Source organism: Pipistrellus hanaki (assembly GCF_964339955.1).
Source record: "Pipistrellus hanaki genome assembly, chromosome: 12".
Lineage (NCBI taxonomy): Eukaryota > Metazoa > Chordata > Mammalia > Chiroptera > Vespertilionidae > Pipistrellus > Pipistrellus hanaki.
Genome location: NC_140514.1, coordinates 37,161,071 through 37,182,182, shown reverse-complemented (window position 1 = coordinate 37,182,182; position 21,112 = coordinate 37,161,071). Strand labels below are relative to the sequence as shown.

Genomic DNA, 21,112 nt, shown 5'->3' with positions numbered 1-21,112 from the left:
CCTGTTTCCCAGTTCCCACTTAAAAAAAGTTTTTAAATTGATTTCAGAGAGGAAGGGAGAGGGAGAGAGAGATAGAAACATCAATGATGAGAGTAAATCATTCATTCCCCACACTGGGAATCAAGCCTGCAACCCTGGCATGTGCCCTGACTGGGAATCAAACTGCGACCTCCTGGTTCATAAGTTGATGCTCAACCACTGAGCCATGCTGGCCGGTCCCAGCCCCCACTTTTTTTGAGACACCCATTGAGTTTCTGTTCCCCTCCCCCGAGGAATGTGTTAACCTCTCAGGTCTCCCAGGGAGCAGAGTGGAAGAACAACATGAACAGTAATGCCTGGGCAGATTTCTCTACTGTGCAGGCAGCAGTTTCTCATGGGTTTGGGACTAGAGTGAGATACTCCAAGTGCAGAATTTAAGGGGGCATCCAAAAAACTCAGTAATCAATATAAATAATGCATGCAATATTTAAAAATAAAAATAAGTGCAAGAAACCATGATGAACAAAATATCAGAATTTAAAATAAAGTCAGGGTCACTTTAACAGCATTGTGCCCAGCAATACTGCAGCCTGAGTCAAAGGAAAAGTCAGTACTACTGACTTTGTCTTTTTGTGCCTATGGCAAGTGCCTCACTGATCACCATAGTTTTGCCCTTGGTTTTACACCAAAGACATAGGAAGTTTTCCCCACGTGTAATTCAGTGGATTGGTTGCTGCTGTTATGCTCCTGGTCCTTTGGAGACTTTCCTTCTCAACAGGTCTGTCCAGGTTTGTCCATGGCTGAGTTCATTTTTCACTTGAATTGTTTTCTCCCACTTGAGGACTAAAACCTCTTCTTTATGATTATGCTTTGATAATCCCAGGGAAAACCATCTTCACGACATTCCTGAGGAAATTAGTGCTGGGATTTTTTCCTTCCCCATTCCCTAATCCTGATCTTTGAGCTCAAGAAACGTTACAATGCAGCCTTTGTCCCCCTGTTCAAGTTCCTTGTGACTCTACTTTCCCAAGTAGATTTTTGACCACTCTCTTATTTAGATCTTTAATGCAGGTTCTATTTTAATGTACAGCTAGTTTCTTAACTTAAAAATTCTCACTCTTCAAGTACAATTTTTAATACTCTGTTTTAACACTGTGTTCTAGATGCTTTCTTTTAAAAGAGCCTATAATGGTTAGAATTATTAGAATCAAATCATATGTATTCTATAAACATATTGGTACAAAATGTCTTAGGGTCATTGGGTGCAAAGAACAGAAATTTAATTCAAATTATAGTAAGTAAAAAATAATTTGTTGGATGAATACAGGGGAATTTTCCAGAACCCAACAGCAGGAAGTGAAGCTGGATTTTGTGAGTATTGGAAAGTTGCTCTTCTGTCTTTCTGTCTCTCCTTGGAGCCTCATAGTTTTAGATTACAGCTTCTTCCAGTGTCTTACCCCATTTTCTTGCCTTTTTGGAGAATACTTCTCTACTTATTTGTGAGCATGCACATGACTGACAGTACCCACCAGCCTAGTCTACTTGACTGTGCAACACCACCTGATTATAGTTCCTGAGGTTGTCTCAATAGAGAATGTGTGCCAGTTGCCCATTCCTGGTCCAGCTAGCAGTGGTGAGGGGAAAGGCGTTGCTTGATAACATTAATTATTATTTCCGCGTGGGGTGAAGAATATGGTAAATTAGACCAATATGTTTCCTATAATAAATAAAAATAAAATAAAATCTTTGTCCTCTGAGATAATATACTCCTGGTGAGAAAGACTGGTATTCAGACAAGTGAGATATATTAGTAATCAGAGTAAGAAAATAGTGTGGAGATGGGCATTCTGTAGGTGAAAGTTTACCTTGGAGTCTTGGTTTGAGCTACACTTGGACTTAACAGTTACAAATTACTAATTAAATTACAGTTACTAATTAAAGAGATAGTAGGCATTCTAGATAGAGAATATAAAGCAAAGCACACTGGAGGGTGGTGTCCTGGCACTCAGTTCAATCTGGGCTCCAGGTTACGATGTGCCTTGCATGCCAAATTAGGCTGGGATTTTATATTGTAGGTGGTTGAGAGCTAGAGAGTTATAAGCAGGGAAACAACATTATTAGCTAGCTGTTAATCATCTACCATGTACCAAGTACTGTGCTAGTCCTGAGGATTCCAAGAGAAATAAGAAGCTCTTGTCATTTTAATTTTCTTTGGTGACTCGTTTTTCAAGTGCTCCACCTAAAAAACAAAGTAGAATGTTGTCCTTAAGGTGTCACAGTATTCAAAGTCTTTAAACTGGTATTTTATTGATAATATGAAATGATAAGGTATACAGGATGTCCCAAAAAAATGTACATACACGGTAACAACTGACAGCTCATTTTTGAAAATGAAATGTATTTTAATAAACACTGCCTTTATTATTATTCAAAGTGTGTGTATATACTTTTGAGATACCCTATATATGATATCTTACTAATAAAAGCCTAGGTGGTCCTCATGCCATTGTGCCATGATGCCCTGATGCAGTAACAAGATTGCTGCTTGCACAGTGGAGATGGGGTTCCCGTGGCCCTGTTCCCACCATGGAGGCTGGACCCCTGGCTCCGGCCTACCTCTTTGTGGCAATCCATTAAGGAGCTCCAGATGGAAGCCAAGGCAGAGGCAGTTAGGGGTGATCAGACCAGCAGGGGAAGGCAGTTAGGGTCAATCAGATAGGCAGGCAGAGATAGTTAGGCAGGCAGTTAGGCAGAGATGTTAAGGGCTATCAGGCAGGCAGGTGAGCTGTTAGGAACCATTGGTCCCAGATTGTGAGAGGGATGTCCAACTGCCGGTTTAGGCTCTAACCCTGTGGATCGGGTCATCCCCCAAAGGGTCCCTGATTGGAGAGGGTGCAGGCTGGGCTGAGGGAATGAATTTCGTGCACCGAGCCACTAGTTTTATATAAAAATACTTTTTAAAGTGTCATATATTATAAAGTATTATGATAACAACAATTGTCATGTCTACCAGGGTAGAAAAGAGTAGCTCCCCCTTTGACTTAGCCTATTAGGTGGAGAGATTAGCATATCACAGATAAATCATAATGCATAATAATAATAATAATAATAGAGGAACTGGCTAAATTTGTACCATAATATGAAAGCCTGGGGGTAATTGTCAGGGAAAGGGAAGAATTCACAAAAGGGACATTATTTTAACAATTTTAAACTCCTTTTATCAAGCAGAAGACTGAGACAAGAAATTGTAGTCAGAGGGAATAGTGTGCATAAATCTCCTGAATGTAAAGCAGCAAAAAGGTTCAAGTTCTGAAAGCTTAGTGGTAGAGGAAGAGAGAGCATTAGGAGATAGATTTGGGCCAGAACAGGGCAGTATTCAGATTCTAAAGGGTCTAGAATTGTCATATGTTGTTGGTAGGAGTATAAAATGATATTACTACTTTGGAGAAAAGTCTGGAAATTTCTTATAAAATTAAATATACACCTACCCAGTGGCCAAGCACTTATACCCTAGTGTATTAGGTATTTACCCATGAGAAATAAAAACATATGATACAAAAAGACTTGTAGAAGAATGCACATAGAACTTTTTTGCATAATACCTCCAAGTTTGAAATAACCCAAATGTCTGAGAGAAAGGATAAACAGATTTATTTAAATAATGAAATATTAGTCAGCAATAAAAGTAACAAACTATCCTATATACTCTACAATGTAAACAATTATGAGTTAAAGATCCTTACATTTCAAAATACATACTGTGTGGTTCCATTTATATTAAGTTCTAAAGCTGGCAAAACTAGTAATAGCTGAAAGAGCTTAAAACAGTGCTTGCCTCTAGGATATGAGGGTGAGATTGTCTGGAAAGGACCATGAGGGAACTTTCTGTGTGATGGAAGCTTTGTGTTTTGACAAAGGTTTGGGTCACTTGAAGATATGTATATATCAAAACTTACCCAGTTTTCCCTGGATGGTTTCATTTAGTGGTTAGAGCCCTCAGACTGAAGGGTCTCAGGTTTGATTCCCAGTCAAGGTTGCAGGTTCCCCAGCCCTGGTAGGAGCATGTGCAATATGAAACCAATTGTGTGCCTCTCTCACATCTATGTTTCTTTCTCTCTCTGTCTCTTTGTCTTTCTGTCTCCCCCACACCACCTCCCATCCATGCCCTCTGGAAATCAATGGGAAAAGTATCCTCCAGTGAGATTTAAAAAAAAAATACACACCAAAAAACTTATCCATAATGAGTGAACACATAATACAGTTGATGTATTATAGAGTTGTATACCTGAAACCTGTATAATTTTATTAACAAACTAGAGGCCTGTTGCATGAAGATTCATGCAATAGGCCTTCCTTCCCCTCACTGCCGGCACTGGTTTTCCTCTGGCACTCGGGACCCAGGCCTTCGCTCTGGCCACTGCCTTCAGTCTTCTCCACTCTGGCTAGAGCGCTGCTCTTGTAGCTCCCCCCACCCCCGCCCTCCCCTTCATAGCAGACACCCTGCCTTGCCCGGGTGCTCCATGCCTGCATATGCAAAGTAATCCACCATATTTGTTGGGTTAATTTGCATACCCCCTCCTGATTGGCTGGTGGGCATTGCGGAGGTATGGTCAATTTGCATATTTCTTTTATTAGTGTAGATAGCATCCCAATAAATTTAGTTCAAGAACTTCTTCCAGCAATATATTTAAAATTTGTACATTTTTCTATAAATAGAATTTATTTCTGCCCTGCCCCGCAAAAAAACCATGAATTCTGAACACTGATTAAAGATAGTGTTCTATCTTGCATGCTGAAGTATTTAGGGTGAAATCCACTCAGGTCTATAGCTAACTTGAAAATGCAAGATGAGTTGATGTTTACATGGATGATAAATATGTGATAAAACAAGTCTGACAAATGTTAACAATTATAAACTAAACTTAGATGGTGGGTTTATGGATGTTTGTAGTATAGTCTTTTCAGACGAGATCGGGCACGTTCAGGGTTGTATGGCCGTAGACGTAGTATAGTCTTTTCAATGTTATTGTGTGTTTGAAATTTTTCAGAACAAAGTGGGGGAAAATAAAAAATGTTCTTATGCATTGCTGTGTTAAGGAATTTGATTTTTATTCTGGCTTTGGGGAACCAATGAATGTTTTTAAGAGTAGTTATTTTATATGAATTTTAGAACAGAAAGGATCTAAAACATGGAAAGTTAGGATCCTATTTTAGTTCTTCTGGAAAGAAAAGAGAAGAGTTTGAAGGGGCGTCGGGATGGTATAGAAGGGATAGATTCTGGAGAGGTTTAGGGGATAGAATTATTAAGACTCAGTGAAATCACCTTGGGTGATGGCAGGAGTTATCGATAGGATGGAGGAGAGATTTTGAACTGGTGCACAAGTACTGGGTGAGGAACCATGACCTAGGGATTGGTCAATTACAGTGATAGGTAATACAATCAGATATCCTGAACCTCAGAAGAAAGACTTTAGCATGAAGTTAAATTGGAATGCTCTGGACTTAACAATTAGGAGCTGAGAAAATGTTTTGATCTTATTGCAAAAGCAGTAAGTGCTGAAAACAAAGTAAGCTTTGGAACATGAGTTCTCTTCCTGCATTTCAGGATGAGAACTCACCTTCTCTGACAACTAGGAGGGTTGAGGCAGATTAGGATGACCTGTAGAAAGCAGCTGTGTTGAGAAACCAGTTCTAACAAAACCTAAACTGTTGGAAACTTACATACCTTTGATGCTAGTGCATATCTTCTTAGGACAGAAGACACAGCTTTTAACCTGGCTGCTAAGCTCAAGTCATCACACTAGTAAATGTTCTTTTTGGAATAGAATGCTCTTTCTGGAACACAGCTAGTTGACCTGATCTTGTTGCAAAAGCAGTAAGTATAGAAAACGAAGTAAGCTTTGAAGCATGAAGTTAAAGTGGAGTGCTCTGGAATTAAAAGTTGAGAGCCAAGAGAATGCCAGCCAAGCTTTGGCTTTGTTAAAACCCCAGTTCTCCTTTGGAGAATGTGGACTAGTAACACACGTCAACTCTTGGTGGAAATGATTATAGCCAGAGCTTGGGTGTCTGACATCTGGGCATGGATGCCACATCCTCTGGCTGACCTCAGCTGCTCTATTTGTGTGCACACCACTTGTTAGAAGATTGCTGGCACCAGGGGCTTAGTGGGCTGAGATAGTCCATGTCCAAGAGACTCTCCACTCCTTCAGGTGAGGGATTGATGCAGGATTGATTGAGCATTGCAGTGTTTGATTTCTTTTTCCTTCTCAACTGAAGAGTGTTTTTATATCCAGCTCAAGTGTTATTTTTAAAAGAAGGGATTGCACATAGAACAAGTGGCACTCTGTGACAGCACAGAGATTTCTGTAAAGCTCTCCATAAAGCTGCACCTTGCACATATTGTCCCAGGATGTCGTCCAGTGGGTTCATCTCATGCAGCTCTCAGTGTGCTGGGTTTTTCTCTGAAGGGTAGAAAACTACCTTATCATGGAGGGCCCTTCTCACAAAATGTGTCTCTTCTGTTCCAAACTGGATTCTAATATTCTGAAAGGCTGAGGCTATGTAGTATTTGGCTTTAAAGGAAAAAAATTTTTTTAATTGATTTGAGAGAGAGAGGAAGGGAGGGAGGAAAGGAAGCGGGGGAGAGAAAGAGAATGGTGGGGGGGGGGGAGAGAGAGAGAGAGAGAGAGAGAGAGAGAGAGAGAGAGAGAGAGAGAGAGAGAGATATCAGCTACCTCCCATACACACCCTGACCAGGGATCAAACCTGTAACCTGGGTATGTGCCCTGACCAGGAATCAAACCAGCAACCTTTTGGTGCATGGGATGATGCTCAACCAACTGAGCCACACTGGCCAGAGCTGTATAGTGTGTTGTTGTTGTTTCTTTTTGGGGGAGGGTGTATTTTTTTTTATAGTACTAGGCACATATACTGTGTAACAAACTCCTGAGTGCCTTTCTTAGTAGGCACTGTGCTGGATGACAGGCCGCAGTGAGTCAGTCATTGTCCTTGTCCTTGTGCAGTTTACTGGGTTTAGGGAAATAAGGCGCCAAACCAGGGATTACCCACCTAAATATTGAATATTCTCCTGAGATGCCCTAAAGGAAACATTATAGGGTGCTGTGTATAACAAGGGACATAGGAATTAGGAGATAGTCAGTCCAAGAATGAGGTGAATCGGGCAAAGGGAGAAGCATGCACAAAAATCCTTAGGAAGGATGGAATATAAGCAACATTGAGGAAGAAAGAAGACAATTTTGGCTGGAACAAAGTGAGCTGTGAAAAGCTGTTGTGTTTGAATGATGCTGGAGAGAGAGATCACACCCTATCACATAGGGCCTCGCTTGCCATCATTAGCATTTGGAGCTTTATTCTGAGAGGGGCCAGAAGCCACTAAGGAGTTTCAAATAGGTGGATGATACTGAGTTTCTGTTTTTAAAAGATCACCCTAGCTATAGAGAATAGAAAATGGCTTAGTCTGATGTGGGGAAGCTACTCAGTGAATTTAAGTGAACAAAGAATATGGTCCTACTGATATCTGCGATCATTTCTCTCTTTATTTGCCAAACTAGAGGCCCGGTGCATGAATTTATGCACAGGTGGGATCCCTCTGGGTAGCCTGCAGGGATCAGGCTGAAACCTGCAATCCAACACCGCCTGCAGCTCTCACTTGCCACTCCCACTCATCCCAGCCCCACTGTGCCTGCTGTGGGTTCGTGCCCAATCAGTCCCAATTGAGAGGCTTGAACTGCCTCAGCAGCGCTCCCTAGCCATGAGTCCTGCATCTGGCGCCCTCCCAAGGGGAGGAGTAGCCTGTGGGATCGGCTGAAACCAGCTCTCTGATATCCCCTGAGGGGTCCCAGATTGCAAGAGGGTGCAGGCCAGGCTGGGGAAGGTCTGTGGGACGGCTCCAGGGCATGCCCAGCCCATCTTATTCAATCCTGATTGGCCAGACCCCAGCAGCAAGCTAACCTACCTGTTGGAGCTTCTCCCCACTGGTGGTCAGTGCACAGCATAGCGACTGGTTGACCAGTTGATTGTCTGTCCCCTGGTGGTAAGTGCATGCCATTGCGAGCGGTTGAACAGCCTTAGCATATCATTAGCATATTATGCTTTGATTGGTTGGTTGATTGTTCTGCTGTTCGGTCTATTTGCATATTACCCTTTTATTATATAGGATAATTACCCCTATGATAATGGTACAGGGAGCTCTGGGAAAGGCCCTCTTTTTGGTGGGTCTTAGCTGTTGACAGGCCAGGCCCAATTTGCAGTGGTTCAATGGGCAGTGATTCACAAGCTTCTGGTGTGTGTGAGCCAACTCGATTTCTTGAAACTCTAATCTTTTGTTCCAGGTAGGCAGATGACTTCCCTGGAAATGCTCCCCAGTTATTACCATCCTAGAAAGGAAGAAACAATTGCCCGTGTTCAGTCGGGGCTGTGGCCTTGACTGGATTTCATTGGTGCTTCTGTTCCACTGCCAGGGTTTGCCAGTCTCCGGCTTGTGCCCACAGCTCCTGATGGGAAGAGAGGAAGTTGAATACCTCAAGTCATCCCCCATCTGGGTGTTCAAGCACTGCTTTGACATGCTCCCCAGAAGGAGCTGGCACATGATGATTTTTAATTTGAGGCAAGTGTGGAGAGATGAAAAAACAAACCCCAAGTTCCCACTGTGATGAATGCTTCAGATTGACCTTTTCTCCTGTGAAATCTTTGCTTTGCTCCTTGCCATCTGTTCTGAAGTTTGGAAATTTTTGTTTTCTTCTGAAACTTTTGGCAGTGTCTTCCATATGAATATATTGTAGGTGGGTGTTTGTAAGCCTCTTGGTTGTCACTGCCTATGGGAGATCACAGACCCTGCAGACAGTGCGCTCAAGTTCACCCGGTGCAGAGGACTCTATTCCCCCTAGAAAGGTAAAGCTTTGGTCAGCCCCCCTTGCCTTTCGCTGTGTCTGAGCTCTGACCTTCCCTGGTAGTGGAGGTGTTCCTGCATGGTGCGCTGCTTATGGGAGGGGACGGCAGTAGGAGAGAGTGGACCAAGATGAGAGCCAGGGATTGGTACGCCTGGATTTGAGCCCTGGTCCTGCCACTACGGGGCAGAAGGAAGGAAGCCACTGTGCCTCAGTTTCCCAGTTCAGTGGAGAATGTGATACATGCCATGCTTACTTCACAAGGTTCTCATAAAGATTGGAGAAGGGCGTCTAATGCAGTCCTCACGTAGAAATAGCTTTTCCTTAACATGGACACGGTGCAACAGATTTTTTGAAAGTTTGTTGCCTGGATTTTACCTAAAAATCCAGCTTCTCTTGGAAATAAAAAAAAAAAAAATGGGCAACCCTCGGCCCAAATTTCACCATGGCCAAAATTGACTGATGAGCTAAGGTGTGCACATCTGGTTTGCATAGTCCCCTATCCTCCTCAGTGAGTCCATGTCACCAGACTCCCTGCATATATTGTGTTATACCTGGACTGTGTCCCTCCTTTAGATGATCTGTCTGGCTATAGGCATTTGGGTTTTTGCCCTTGATCTCCAGAAGATATTCCAGATTGAGAACTTTATGATAAGTGTCATACAAATACAAAGGTTTTTTTGGGGGGGCGGGGGTTAGGAGCGGAGGTAAGGAGGGAATAACTAGATTTTTCACACGTCTCCTATATGCTAAGTGCTTTGCTTATCATGTAATCCTCCACAAAGCTGAGATAGATCTCAGTGGCCTTTCATTGTGAGAGGACAGGGCCTCAGAGAGCTTGTGGCTTGCTTGAACCTGTGGACCTTAAAGGAGTGCTACATAGTCTCAACGTGAAATGGATGCAGTGCCACAGCCCACCCTTCCCAGAAGCTGCCTCCACACACATGTATCTGCAGGAGGTGTGTTTAAAGGCTGTTTGCATGACTGGCAGTGATGTAGTCCTTTTTTCTTTAAAATACGTTTATATAGATATACAGACTATTCTGTGTGTACTTTCTTCTTCTTCTTTAAGAGGTGTTGTCTTCCCCTTCTTGTCCTAGCATCTTTTTCAGAATTAATATTAAACAGATAAGAGGAAGCTGTGTGCAGAGCCCTATCCTTAAGTGGAGTCATTTTTTTTTTTTTTCATCATTGGGGCAATGAAGTACATACCTCCTATAATCCTAGGGCTCTGAGGAATGGAGTTTTAAAAGCAATAATTTAATCTTAATTTCTGCAGTTGAGGAAATGGAAGCCAAAGGGATCCACTAATTTGTCCAGTGTTGCCCCTTCTTTTATATCTTCCAGATAAATTGTACTTGAACGGGTTCTCCATCTGATTGTTTAGAAAAACCTCAGAATGCTATTTTATTTTATGTTCATTTCTCCTCCTGTGATTTAAAGAGAAACTGCATCGTTCAGTGGGTTAAACCTTATTCTAAAAGAGAACAAAGTGGAAGATGAGGATCAGATTATGGGTCTGGCTGTTTTCTCTCATTTTTTGTCATCTGGCTTCTTTGTTTGGTTTTTCCTTTTATCTCAGATAAGTGAAAGCCATTCCTAAAGGTGTAGATGGGGCTAATGTTAGTTAGCAAAAGAAGTTTTCTTTAACCTGCAGGAAATAAGCAGGCAGCAGATTTTAATGCCTAGAATCTTGGCCCAATTTTAAAATATCCACCAAAACTTCTTTGGCTGCAAATCCAGAAACCCTGCCTCAGCACCATGATGGGCTTTGTCTCATGGTCTAATCATTCTCTTTGTCTGCCCAGCTGTTTCCCATCTCTGTGCACATTGCTGCTCATAATCAGTTTGCTGTTTTTCTTTCCTTCCTGCTCACCTTACTTTCCCCATCTCTCACTTTTCCTTGCTACTAGTAAATGGAAGTCACTAATTGTCTTGATTTCTTCAGAACTGCCCCTGGGGTCTGGTACCACCCAGCATGACTCAGTGTTTGAGACCAAGCCAGGAGAGGTACTACACTTAGTCCTTCAAAAGCCCCATTGCTGATATGGTATTGAATATCATGAGCAGGCTCCTGAGGAGGTTTTGTTTTAAAAGTTTAAGCCATAATGATGCTGATGACCATGATCTCTTGATGTCAGAGTTGAAAGAGATTTTTAGAGATTGTAATATCCCCTCCTTCCCATGATCAGGGCCTGGGAGAAATGTGGGAGGCTGGCCAGTTAGGGAGGGACCATGGGAGGGCTCTAGGGTTTGTCCGGCCTGTCTCAACCAGTTCCGATCAGCTGGGCCCCAGCTACAAGCTAAGCTACTGGTTGGAGCGTCTGCCCCCAGGTAGTCAGTGCACATCATAGCGAATGGTTGAGCGGCCTTAGCATATCATTAACATATTACACTTTGATTGGTTGAACGGCCAATGGGTTGACCGGACACTGAGCATATTAAGCTTTTATTATACTAGTATAGGATGGTGTGAGAAAGAGGGAGTGGATGCCTACAAGTAAGCATGAGGAATTCTTTGCAGTGATGTTTGCAAGAATGTTGTGGAAATATGTCAAACTGTACACTTAAAAGAGTGCATTGTATCACACATGAAGTTGATTTTAAAAGATTAGGGATCTAGTCTGAGCTTTACTACTAATTAACTAGCTCTATGTGTTCTTGTGAAAGGAGCTTAATCTAAAAAAAGAAAGAAAGGAGCTTAATCTCTCTACATCTCTTTCCTATTAAGAAAATGGGGACAATAGGTAGCTCACCTATCCCATTTAATTACTGTGCATTATAAATAAAATCATTTACTTTGAAATGCATTTAAGAAAGTATACTATAGAAAGTATAAAGTCATAAAAAGTATAAAGTCATGCACTAATGCTGGCTGGGGGTTAGGGGGAAATTCCATAAACTCTTAAGGGAAGAAAGGCAAGAGCTGTGATAACCAATATATGAGCACATATATATATATTGGTTTGTATTTGCAAGTCATCTTTTAACTCTGTGTAACATTGGTTGTGTCACTGCCCCTCTACCCATCAGTAAAATGACAGGGTTGGACTAGATCAGAGATAGAAAGGTGTAGGCTCAGAGACTCTTTAAAGCCTTCCAAAGGTGTTTTCTTTAGCCTCTAAAGGGTCGTGGCATTAGGAAGGTTGAGAACCACTGCTCTATAGTGTCGGCCTGTCCATTATTTATTTAAAATATGACTAGTTGCCAGTGTTTAAAACTGTAGATTGCACATAAAGTTTTGTGTTTCCAGTTTCTTTTTTTTGTGTGTGTGTGTTTCCCCCCCAGTTTATCATTAGAAGTGAGCAGATCTGAAAAAACTGGGTCCATATTCCTACATGGCAACAAGTGCCTGAAGTTGTGTAGTAGCTGCTGCTTTTTTGGGGCCATATGCTTTAGTTTTCCACAGTGTCCACCACACTCTGTAGCCTTTTCTATTCTCCGTAGTAACATTAAGAGCAAAGCTAATTCATTTTATAGTGCCCTCTTTATGTTAGGACATGATTATACAGAGGGGAAACCAAACAGACAAAATATCTATCATAGTGAGTAGAAAGTACTTATCAAAAATTAGGAGAAATTTAGACCAAGAGTGCTATATATTTTAGGGAAAGTGGGAAGAAATACATTTCTTTGTGGAAGTAAAAAAAAAAAAAAAAAAATTCCCATATATCTCATAGGCAAGAGTGTGTATGTGCTACAGTTATCTTACCTGTTTTACTTGCTTAACTCACAAAATGGATCAAATCTTTTTTCCTTTTGTTATTCAATAAATTCATGGATTATCCAAAAAATTTACTCCAGTAAAATCATGGAGATTATTTTAGTATTTCAGAAAATGCCGGTAGTCAGAGAGTGTCACAGGCTCTATTGAATGTTAGCTGTTCTTAGCTCTGTTCAAACTATCCCCACCTTAGCGTAAAATTTTTCCATTTAATCAAGCTCTTGTGATGCAAATCATTCTGAAATGAGCTTCTTATTAACAGTCATATAGCTGCCTTCTGCAGTGGCCTGAACCCTGGTCCTTGTGTACTGGAGAAGTATCTTGCTATCTCCCCTCTACCTTCTAGTAATTTATATCTCTATTTGGTCAACTACACAGTTTATATTGGCCAAGATTTTATATTGGCAGGCCTTTCAGGCTTATATTTTGATTGCACGGTCAAGAAACCCTGATTTAAATGCTTCTCAACCTGCAAATAGGCCCTTGTATGGGCATAGATGCTTAATAAAATGGTTCTGTTTCTATTAGGTGTATGGTTTATTGCTCTGCCTTTAGATTTATGAAGGTCATGGGCTTTGAGAATCTGGGCTGGCTCTTTTCAACCAGTTGTGCTTATCTAGATTGTGTGGTAGGCATCTGGCTCATTTCTTCAGTCTTGGCTGGAAAGGTCATCTTGCTACCTGGTGAAGAAAACGACACTGCCCCCATCTGGTGGCAGTTACACCAAATTGCTGCATCATTAACTTGCTTCTGAAAGGATGGCCTTGTTCTTTATTGGTGCCATGCATCACAGAACTGCAGGAAATGGCCATTCCCAATTTTTGTTCTGCAGCACTGTCAGCACTATCAGGGGATTGCACAGTTTCTCTAAGGTACATGAACTGGAAAGAACACATTTTGGACGATCAGGAGATTGAACCTGTTCCAGGTTCTGCCCATAACTAGCCATGGGACTCGTAAGCCTCAATAGGTTCTCTACCCATAAAGCAAAATGCTTGAACTTAATGTTCTCTAAGGCACTACTGGTATAAAATCTGTAGTTCTGTGATTTTTTTCAAAATTCAAAATATTTATAAAATGAAACACAACTTAGACTGTTTACAAAACAGGTATGAATATACATTGAAATTTTATACTTTATACTATCGTTTTCCTCAGTTCTTGATTCTAAGACACATCATGAATTTTAATAGCCTTTTTTTGGAAGGGAGACAAATAGCATTTTATTAAATGTGCATATTTATAATAAGAAAATTTCAGATATTGAAAAAAATTAAATAGTAAAAATTTGCATCTTGGCATTGACATTTTGGGGGGTAAATGTGTGATAAGTGCATGTAAGGGTTAGAAATCTCTTTTTGTAAATACTCAAAGTTCTAGAATTACAATTGAGCAGTGTTAGTGTAATTTAAAGTATTAGAAGAAAATGGAAAATGTTATTGAGGTACAAAGATTAAAGAGATGACAGTTGAAATTAAAGATTTATTTGGGTGACTCATAAGTAATATAAATGTCTAAACATAGGTTTTATACCTGAAACTAATACTACATGTCACTGTAATTGAAAAATAAAAACAATATTTAGAAAAAATAAAGATTACTGGAGGGTGGAGGGGGTGTCAAGCAGGGAAAAAGGAGACATATATAAAACTTGAGACAATAAATAAAAAAAGATTATATGGTAAATTTTAATGTTTATCTGAATACCGAAGAAGAGCATAGTGACAGTAAATATATAAACATGCAGTTTCCAGTAAATCATTATCAATATACACATTGGAACATTTGAATCCATTAAAAATTTTCTAACACAGAATTATGTGTGTATTTTAACATGAAACAGTGCTTTATGATTAAAGCTCTCTTTGGTTATAAGGAACAGAAACTTACTCAAGCTGACTTAAAAAGAAATAATTATTGTAAAGATGCAAAAGGAAATTCTGTGAACATCAACAAACAGGTGCTGAAGTTCAGCTGGGCTTCAGAGGAACTAGAATGGTAGTCAGTATCCAAGTCCTGTCTCAGGCCTGAGATCTCTATAATCGCTGATGATTGCTCTATTAATTTTGCATATGGCTGTTAGCCCCAAACCGATGCCATAACTTCAACTCAAGTTCCCATACTGATGACTTCCCTCTGCATTCTCCTTCATCTAACTAGTGATTACCTCTGTGCAGTGATTTGTTGTTGTTACATAGGCTCAATGCACAGGATAGTTCAAGCTAAATTATGAAGGTACACGAGCAGGCAGATGGACTGAGTGTCCAGTATAGGTTCCACTTATCCCAAAGCCTTCAACGTTGACAGCTGTGCAGCACCTTATCTATCTATAACCCCTTTTAACAATTACACAAAGCACTTCATACAGTGTACGGGGAGTGATGACAAGGTGAAGAGTTCTAAGGATTTGTGGAACTCTAAAGTGTAACAAATTTAAAGTATTTAAGAATGCTTCAGCTAGTAATTATTGCATTAAAGGGAAAAATAACACGGAGCTTCACAGGATTATAGTTAGAATTAAGAGCTCAAAGTGCCTTGGACAGTAGTTGGAATGTAGTTTTTTTCCCTTTCATCTGTTTATCTGTTTATTTGTAGGTTCTTTTGAAGGTAATTACTGTTGTTCCTTTCTCCTGAGATTGGTGTTTAGGAACAATTTCTCTCATTTCTGCAACCCACCCGATTGCCTCTGAGTCCCGAGAATCTAAGATTGCCTTCAAAGCCAGGCCCGTGCCAAGCGTAGTTGACAGCGGCATCAGCACCACCAACAGTGACAGCAGCCACCAAAAGTCATTGACTTTTCCAACATGACTCAGAAGAACTTGTATGTTTGTTTCTCTCACAGGTGGATTTGCTATCGTGTTTCTAGTAAGGACAAGCAATGGAATGAAATGTGCCTTGAAACGCATGTTTGTCAACAATGAGTATGATCTCCAAGTGTGCAAGAGAGAAATCCAGATAATGGTAAGGCTGCCCCTCAGACTTGAGCCTGCTTGTTTAAAACGGGGACGGGGAGGGACTGTGCCCTCTCATGAGAAAGGCGGGGGGAGGAGATTGTTCCCTTCCCTGCCGAGGGGGAGAGGCCTCTGCACATGATGGGAATGAACAGCATTGCGGTGTAGGATGCCGCTCCTGCCTTGGTCACCTTCGGTTGCAGGTTTGAAGAGAAAAGGACCTATTGAAAGAACAGCTATACTTTTTAGGTCAGAGAAATAGTTTTGGGCATTGGGAAAGTTTATTTCACAACATGGTTCCCAGAATTAAGTGTAGAGTTTAATCTGGAAACCCTAGCTTTTCAACAAGCTCTTCTTCTAATCTTATCTTCTGTCAGTTACCAATCCAGTTTTCAACTCCCTTGAGCTTTTCAGCATTCTGTGACGTATCTTTCCACACATTTTTATTTTGTACATGTAGTTCTTTCCACCTGGAATGCTTTTCTCTTCTTTGGCCTAGAAACCTCTTACTCTATGATTTCATTTATAAAAGTCTAAGAACAGGCAAAAGTGATCCTTGGTAATAAAAGTCAGAAAGCAGTTACCAGGGTGTAAGAAATTGATTAGAAAAGGGCAGATGGGAACTTTCTGGGCCATAGAAATGTTTTATACCTTGTTTTGGGTAGTGGTTACACAAGCCTGTATAATTGTTGAGCATCTTAAGATCTGTGCATTTTATTATATGTTAATTATACCTTAAAAACTTAGTTTTCAAGATACAGATTAATATGTTTTTAAAAATATTTCCTGTCTACTAGAGGTATATGACAAAAATATTTATAGATAAAATAATGTGATGTCTTGAGGTTAATGAGTGGATTTGGAAGAGAATAAGATTGGCAATGAATTGATTATGATCAAGGCAGAGTGATGGAGTTTGTTGGAGTTGCCTCTTTCACCTCTGTTTAACATTATATGTAAAAAATGTAAATAGTCTTTTAATCCATCATGTTTCCACAGTACTTTTTAAATTTTTTAAAAATTTCTTCATTGATTAAGGTATTACATATGTGTCCTCATCCCCCCATTAACCCCCCACCCTCCCCAACTCATGCCCTCACCCCTCTGTTTTCTGTGTCCATTGGTTAGGCTTATATGCATGCATACAAGTTCTTTGGCTGATCTCTCCCCCTTACCCCTGTCCTCTCCTACTCCCTCTCCACGGTACTTTTGTTAATGCCAATTATATTGTTTATCTTGTTATTTTATAAATAGTACTGCTATCAAAAAGTAAGTTATTTAATATCAGAAACTTTATATTCCAGCGCATTGCTTGACATAGAGTAAATACTTAATAAACTTTAGATGAAATTAATGTATGAGTAATGGTAATAGCATGTTCATCAAGAGATGATTCATTTGTGCTCTGGATTTTAATGCTTTTGTAAAGAGATCTAAAAAGTGGATGAGGATGGCATTGTAGGGATTCCACCAGGCTTTGCTTGCCCCTGCCCACCTCTGTGGGATTGCCCTTTCTGGGGCTCCTTAGAGTAACTAGTTATACTGTAGTTGAGTTACTGAAGGAATTCAGAATTTTAGAGAGCCTCATACTACTTTGAATTTCAGAAAACTTAAACTATTTGGGAAGTAACTATTGATAGAAATGTGTTGCTGACATTATTGCAAAACAAATAAACAAAAGCCCCTAAGTCTCATATACTAGTAAATATAGTCAGGGCCATGAGCTTCTGTCCACAAGGCACCAGTGTTTTCCCACTACCTTGCCACACAACTCAAAATGACTGTGCTCACTATACTGGTATTTTCCTTTATCTATCTCATGGGTTTTCTGGATGCTTACTATTCTCACCTTGCCCCTGTCTTGCTCAGCTCTCACACTTCATTCCCTGTCTTTGCTTCTGCTATTTTCTCTGCCTGGAATGCTCTTCTAATTCGTTTTCTGATGTTAGCAAAGCAATCCTCTCTTGAACTTTTCCCCACTCATTTATAATCATGTTCGAGGGCTTACTTTGTGTTAAGCAGGCACTGGAGTAGAGGAACTAAGAAGAGACAGGCCCCATAGGTGCTAACAAATTAATGAACCTGATTAGGAATTAAATTATGTGGGTTCAAGTTCTAGTCCAGCCAGGTATTAGCTGTGGGAGTTTTGTTTTGATTTTTGTTTATACTTTTTAAAAACTTAAATACTCAAGTAGATGAACTAAATAAATTTGTTACAAAAAACGTCAAACCATTCCCCAAGGGCTCCTCCTATGCCATTTTAGAGTCCCAAGGCAACAACTTTTAGTTAATTGATTTGCTATATTTCTAATTAACATGCTGACATTGCTAATTCTTGATCTCCCCTCCCCAGTCCCTGGCAACCACTGATTTTTTTTTTTTTAAACTCTTGCCATAGTTTGCCTTTTTTAGAACTTCATATAGTTGAAGTTATTCAGAATGACTCAGTATATAGCCTTTTCTGATTGGTTTCTCTCAGTAATATGCATTTAAGGTTTTTTGTGTCTTTTTTTATGGCTTGATAGCTCATTTATTTTTAGGGCTGAGTAATATTTCTTTGAATGGATGTATCACAGTTTACCTTTTCACCTACTGAAGGATATTTTGGTTGCTTCCACATTTTAGCAGTTATGAATAAAGTAGCTATAAAGATATGTGTGCAGGTATTGTGTGGGCATAATTTTCAACTTATTTAGATATTTCATGTATTTTTAACTAAGCAATTATTATTTCAATCTTTTTTTTTTAAAATATATTTTATTGATTTTGTACAGAGAGGAAGGGAGAGAGATAGAGAGCTAGAAGCATCGATGAGAGAGAGTCATCGATTAGCTGCCTCTTGCACACCCCCTACTGGGGATATGCCCACAACCAAGGTACATGCCCTTGACCGGAACCGAACCCGGGTCCTTTCAGTCCCCAAGCCGACGCTCTATCTATTGAGCCAAACCGGTTTCTGCTATTATTCCAATCTTAAAGATTCCCTTTTTATGTTTGTAAGCCAGGGCTAGAATCTGTTTTTAAACAGAACCCTCAGCTGATTCATATTTATATGAGTGTTTGACCACATTACTTAGAATCAGACTCTAAATGACTTTAAAGATCTATTCAGTAAGTACAGGATTAATTAATGGTAAGACTTGGGAAAAGGAGAGTACATTTGAATGTAGATAAGAGAATATCTAGGACTTCTTATGTAGGTAAACCCACAAGCCCCCCAGATACCTTGGCCTTCTATAACTCCAGGACCAGTCCAGATTCCAGAGTTTTTCCTTTCACTACTACACTGCACTTGACAGTTTTTGTATGCCTGTGAATAACTCCTTGAAGAGGAGAGTTATAAAGGAAATTTATAGTTATAGAGAAGGAAAAGTAAGGCAAAAGACTCCTTTACAAAGCAACTTTGGGAGAGAGAAATTAATTTCAAGCTTTAGCACTGCTTTTCTTCATCTTTTAAATTAAGAAGCTGAAATTTGGTTAAAAGGGTCTGTGCAACCCTAGTGTGGTTCTAGAAATAGGTTGCAATAATGTTGAATTAATTCAGAAAACATTGAATATTTGAATGGGGGGTCAAAAGGAGTTAATATACCTTTTAGAAACTTACTTTACGCAAATATAAGTACTGTAAGAATCTGTAGGTTTGATGCTGACATTGCAAGGAAGGGTGGCTTGAGAAATGATATGTAAGGAAATTAGTTATATGTAATACTTACACTTACTGTTTTGAGGTGAGTGATATTATTGAATTGCTATTTAAAATGCTGTCTTCTTGCACATGAATATAAAGGTTTTTAGGTATGTATTTAGGAATTGAGTCCTCTTTTTTCTATATAAGGCCTTAAGATTTTTAAGTAGGAATTCTGCTACAGGAATTGTGAAGTTAAAGATAGAATATTGTTCTGTGCTACAAGCATCATTAATTAGGATCCCAGATAAACTTGAAATTTGTCATCTATAGGATCTGGGTTGAAGGGCTGATTTTCAAACGGTAGTTTTTGTGTGTGTTTATGAAAAAAGATTTTAAGCACTTCAAGCAGTTAAATATGGAAGTTAATTACTAACTCTAAACCACTGTAGATATCTATTTAATAAAGTAGGTCTTCTAATAACATGTTTGTCGGTACTTTATTCATTTTGCCTAGTGTTAATTTAAAAGTAAAGTTTGAAATGACAACACAATCTCTTTAGACTGTTAAAATCATGTAATATAAACTGATCTGATCTATAGTTAAGTGAACATCCCCCTACCCTAAAACCCAGGTTTTGACTTACACTCGCCGTGTAGATATTTACCCCAGTACTCCAAATGCTAGTTGTAGCCAAGGGCATCAGAGCATCCTCCCATGTCCTGCCTCTTCCCGAATAGATAGCTATTGAGATTGCCTCTGTCCCATCCTCCTACTTCCCTCCCTCCTTCCTTCTCCCAATGTGGATTCCATCCCATACTTCTGTATCCAGTCTGTTCTGTAAGCCTGGGGCTGGTCTTTTAACTACAGCCTGGGAAAACGGGTATCTTCTGGCCTGCAGCTGCTGGGAGCTAATGCCAGAGTACTGCAAATGTAAGTCAGTCTCAGTTTGCAGTAAGATTTCTCTTGACCTTTTCTACATTTCAAAACTATTCAAACTCATCTTCTCCATCAGTTATAAAGCAGTGATGTTTTACTCTAAGATCTGAGATATTGCTGCATCATCAAGTCATTAAAAGTCAAGGTCTCCTTCCAAAGAGGTGGTCTTTTCTGGTAGATATATCTCAGAATCTCTGCAGAAGATAAAATGAACAGGAATTTTATCAGTTGAAGATAAAGATGGATTTGAACTCATCAGCAAACATCTTGGCAAACTGTTCTAGGATGCCATCTGCAGATGTTAATTATTTTGGGTCCTCTAATAGCTCTTAACCTCCTCTTGACTCTACCAAATGCTTTTTATTTTTCTTGTAGATTCTTTTTATTCCTCTTTGGGCAATACAAAGTCACAGGCAACATTGCTGGTTCTTTTTCAAACAGTTTAGTGTAAAAATATTAGTCTTTCATTCCTCCTTGTTTTCTAAGAACTTCTCTTCAGTTCTTTCTATTTCCAGGACTGTGTAAAAGAAACAACTCCGTAAGAGTTGATAATACTGAAAAGCATAGGCAATAATAATCCTGCGAAACATGAGTCCTGAAATCACTCTCTGTTTGGAGAAACTTGAACTCTAGAGGCTGCTTTTCTGCCTCATTATTTCTCTTGTCTGTTACCCAACACAGTTGTTCTAAGACTTTTTGCTCATCAAGCTTCTTTCTCATTCCCATATACTTGAAGATGATTTTTGCTTTCTACCAAAACAGTAGATCTGAGCTCACTCACATTTTTCCCCTACCCTTATTCCCAACCAATATTCATATCCATTTTTATTTCCTTCCTGTTTGCCAAGAAAGATGTGTCTAAGACAGTTCCTTAGACACATCTTGCTTTGAATCCTCACCTCTTCTACCTACCTATGGGACTTTGTTCCATCAGTTATCGCAGCCTTACAGCTTTCTTCTCCTGGCTCCTTCCATTCTCCATTGCTC

The 21,112-nt window shown here is 39.8% G+C and overlaps 1 protein-coding gene across 7 annotated transcripts in view; it reads left to right on the top strand.

The window, feature by feature from the left end:
- The window catches only part of AAK1 (AP2 associated kinase 1), a 135,914-nt gene that overhangs the window by 48,878 nt on the left and 65,924 nt on the right, over nucleotides 1–21,112 (top strand). For all 7 annotated transcript variants that reach the window (XM_084901186.1, XM_084901185.1, XM_084901184.1 and 4 more), the window contains exon 3: nucleotides 15,452–15,570. In XM_084901186.1, the coding sequence (XP_084757312.1) occupies nucleotides 15,452–15,570 (119 nt within the window). The remainder of the gene's footprint in view (nucleotides 1–15,451; nucleotides 15,571–21,112) is intronic.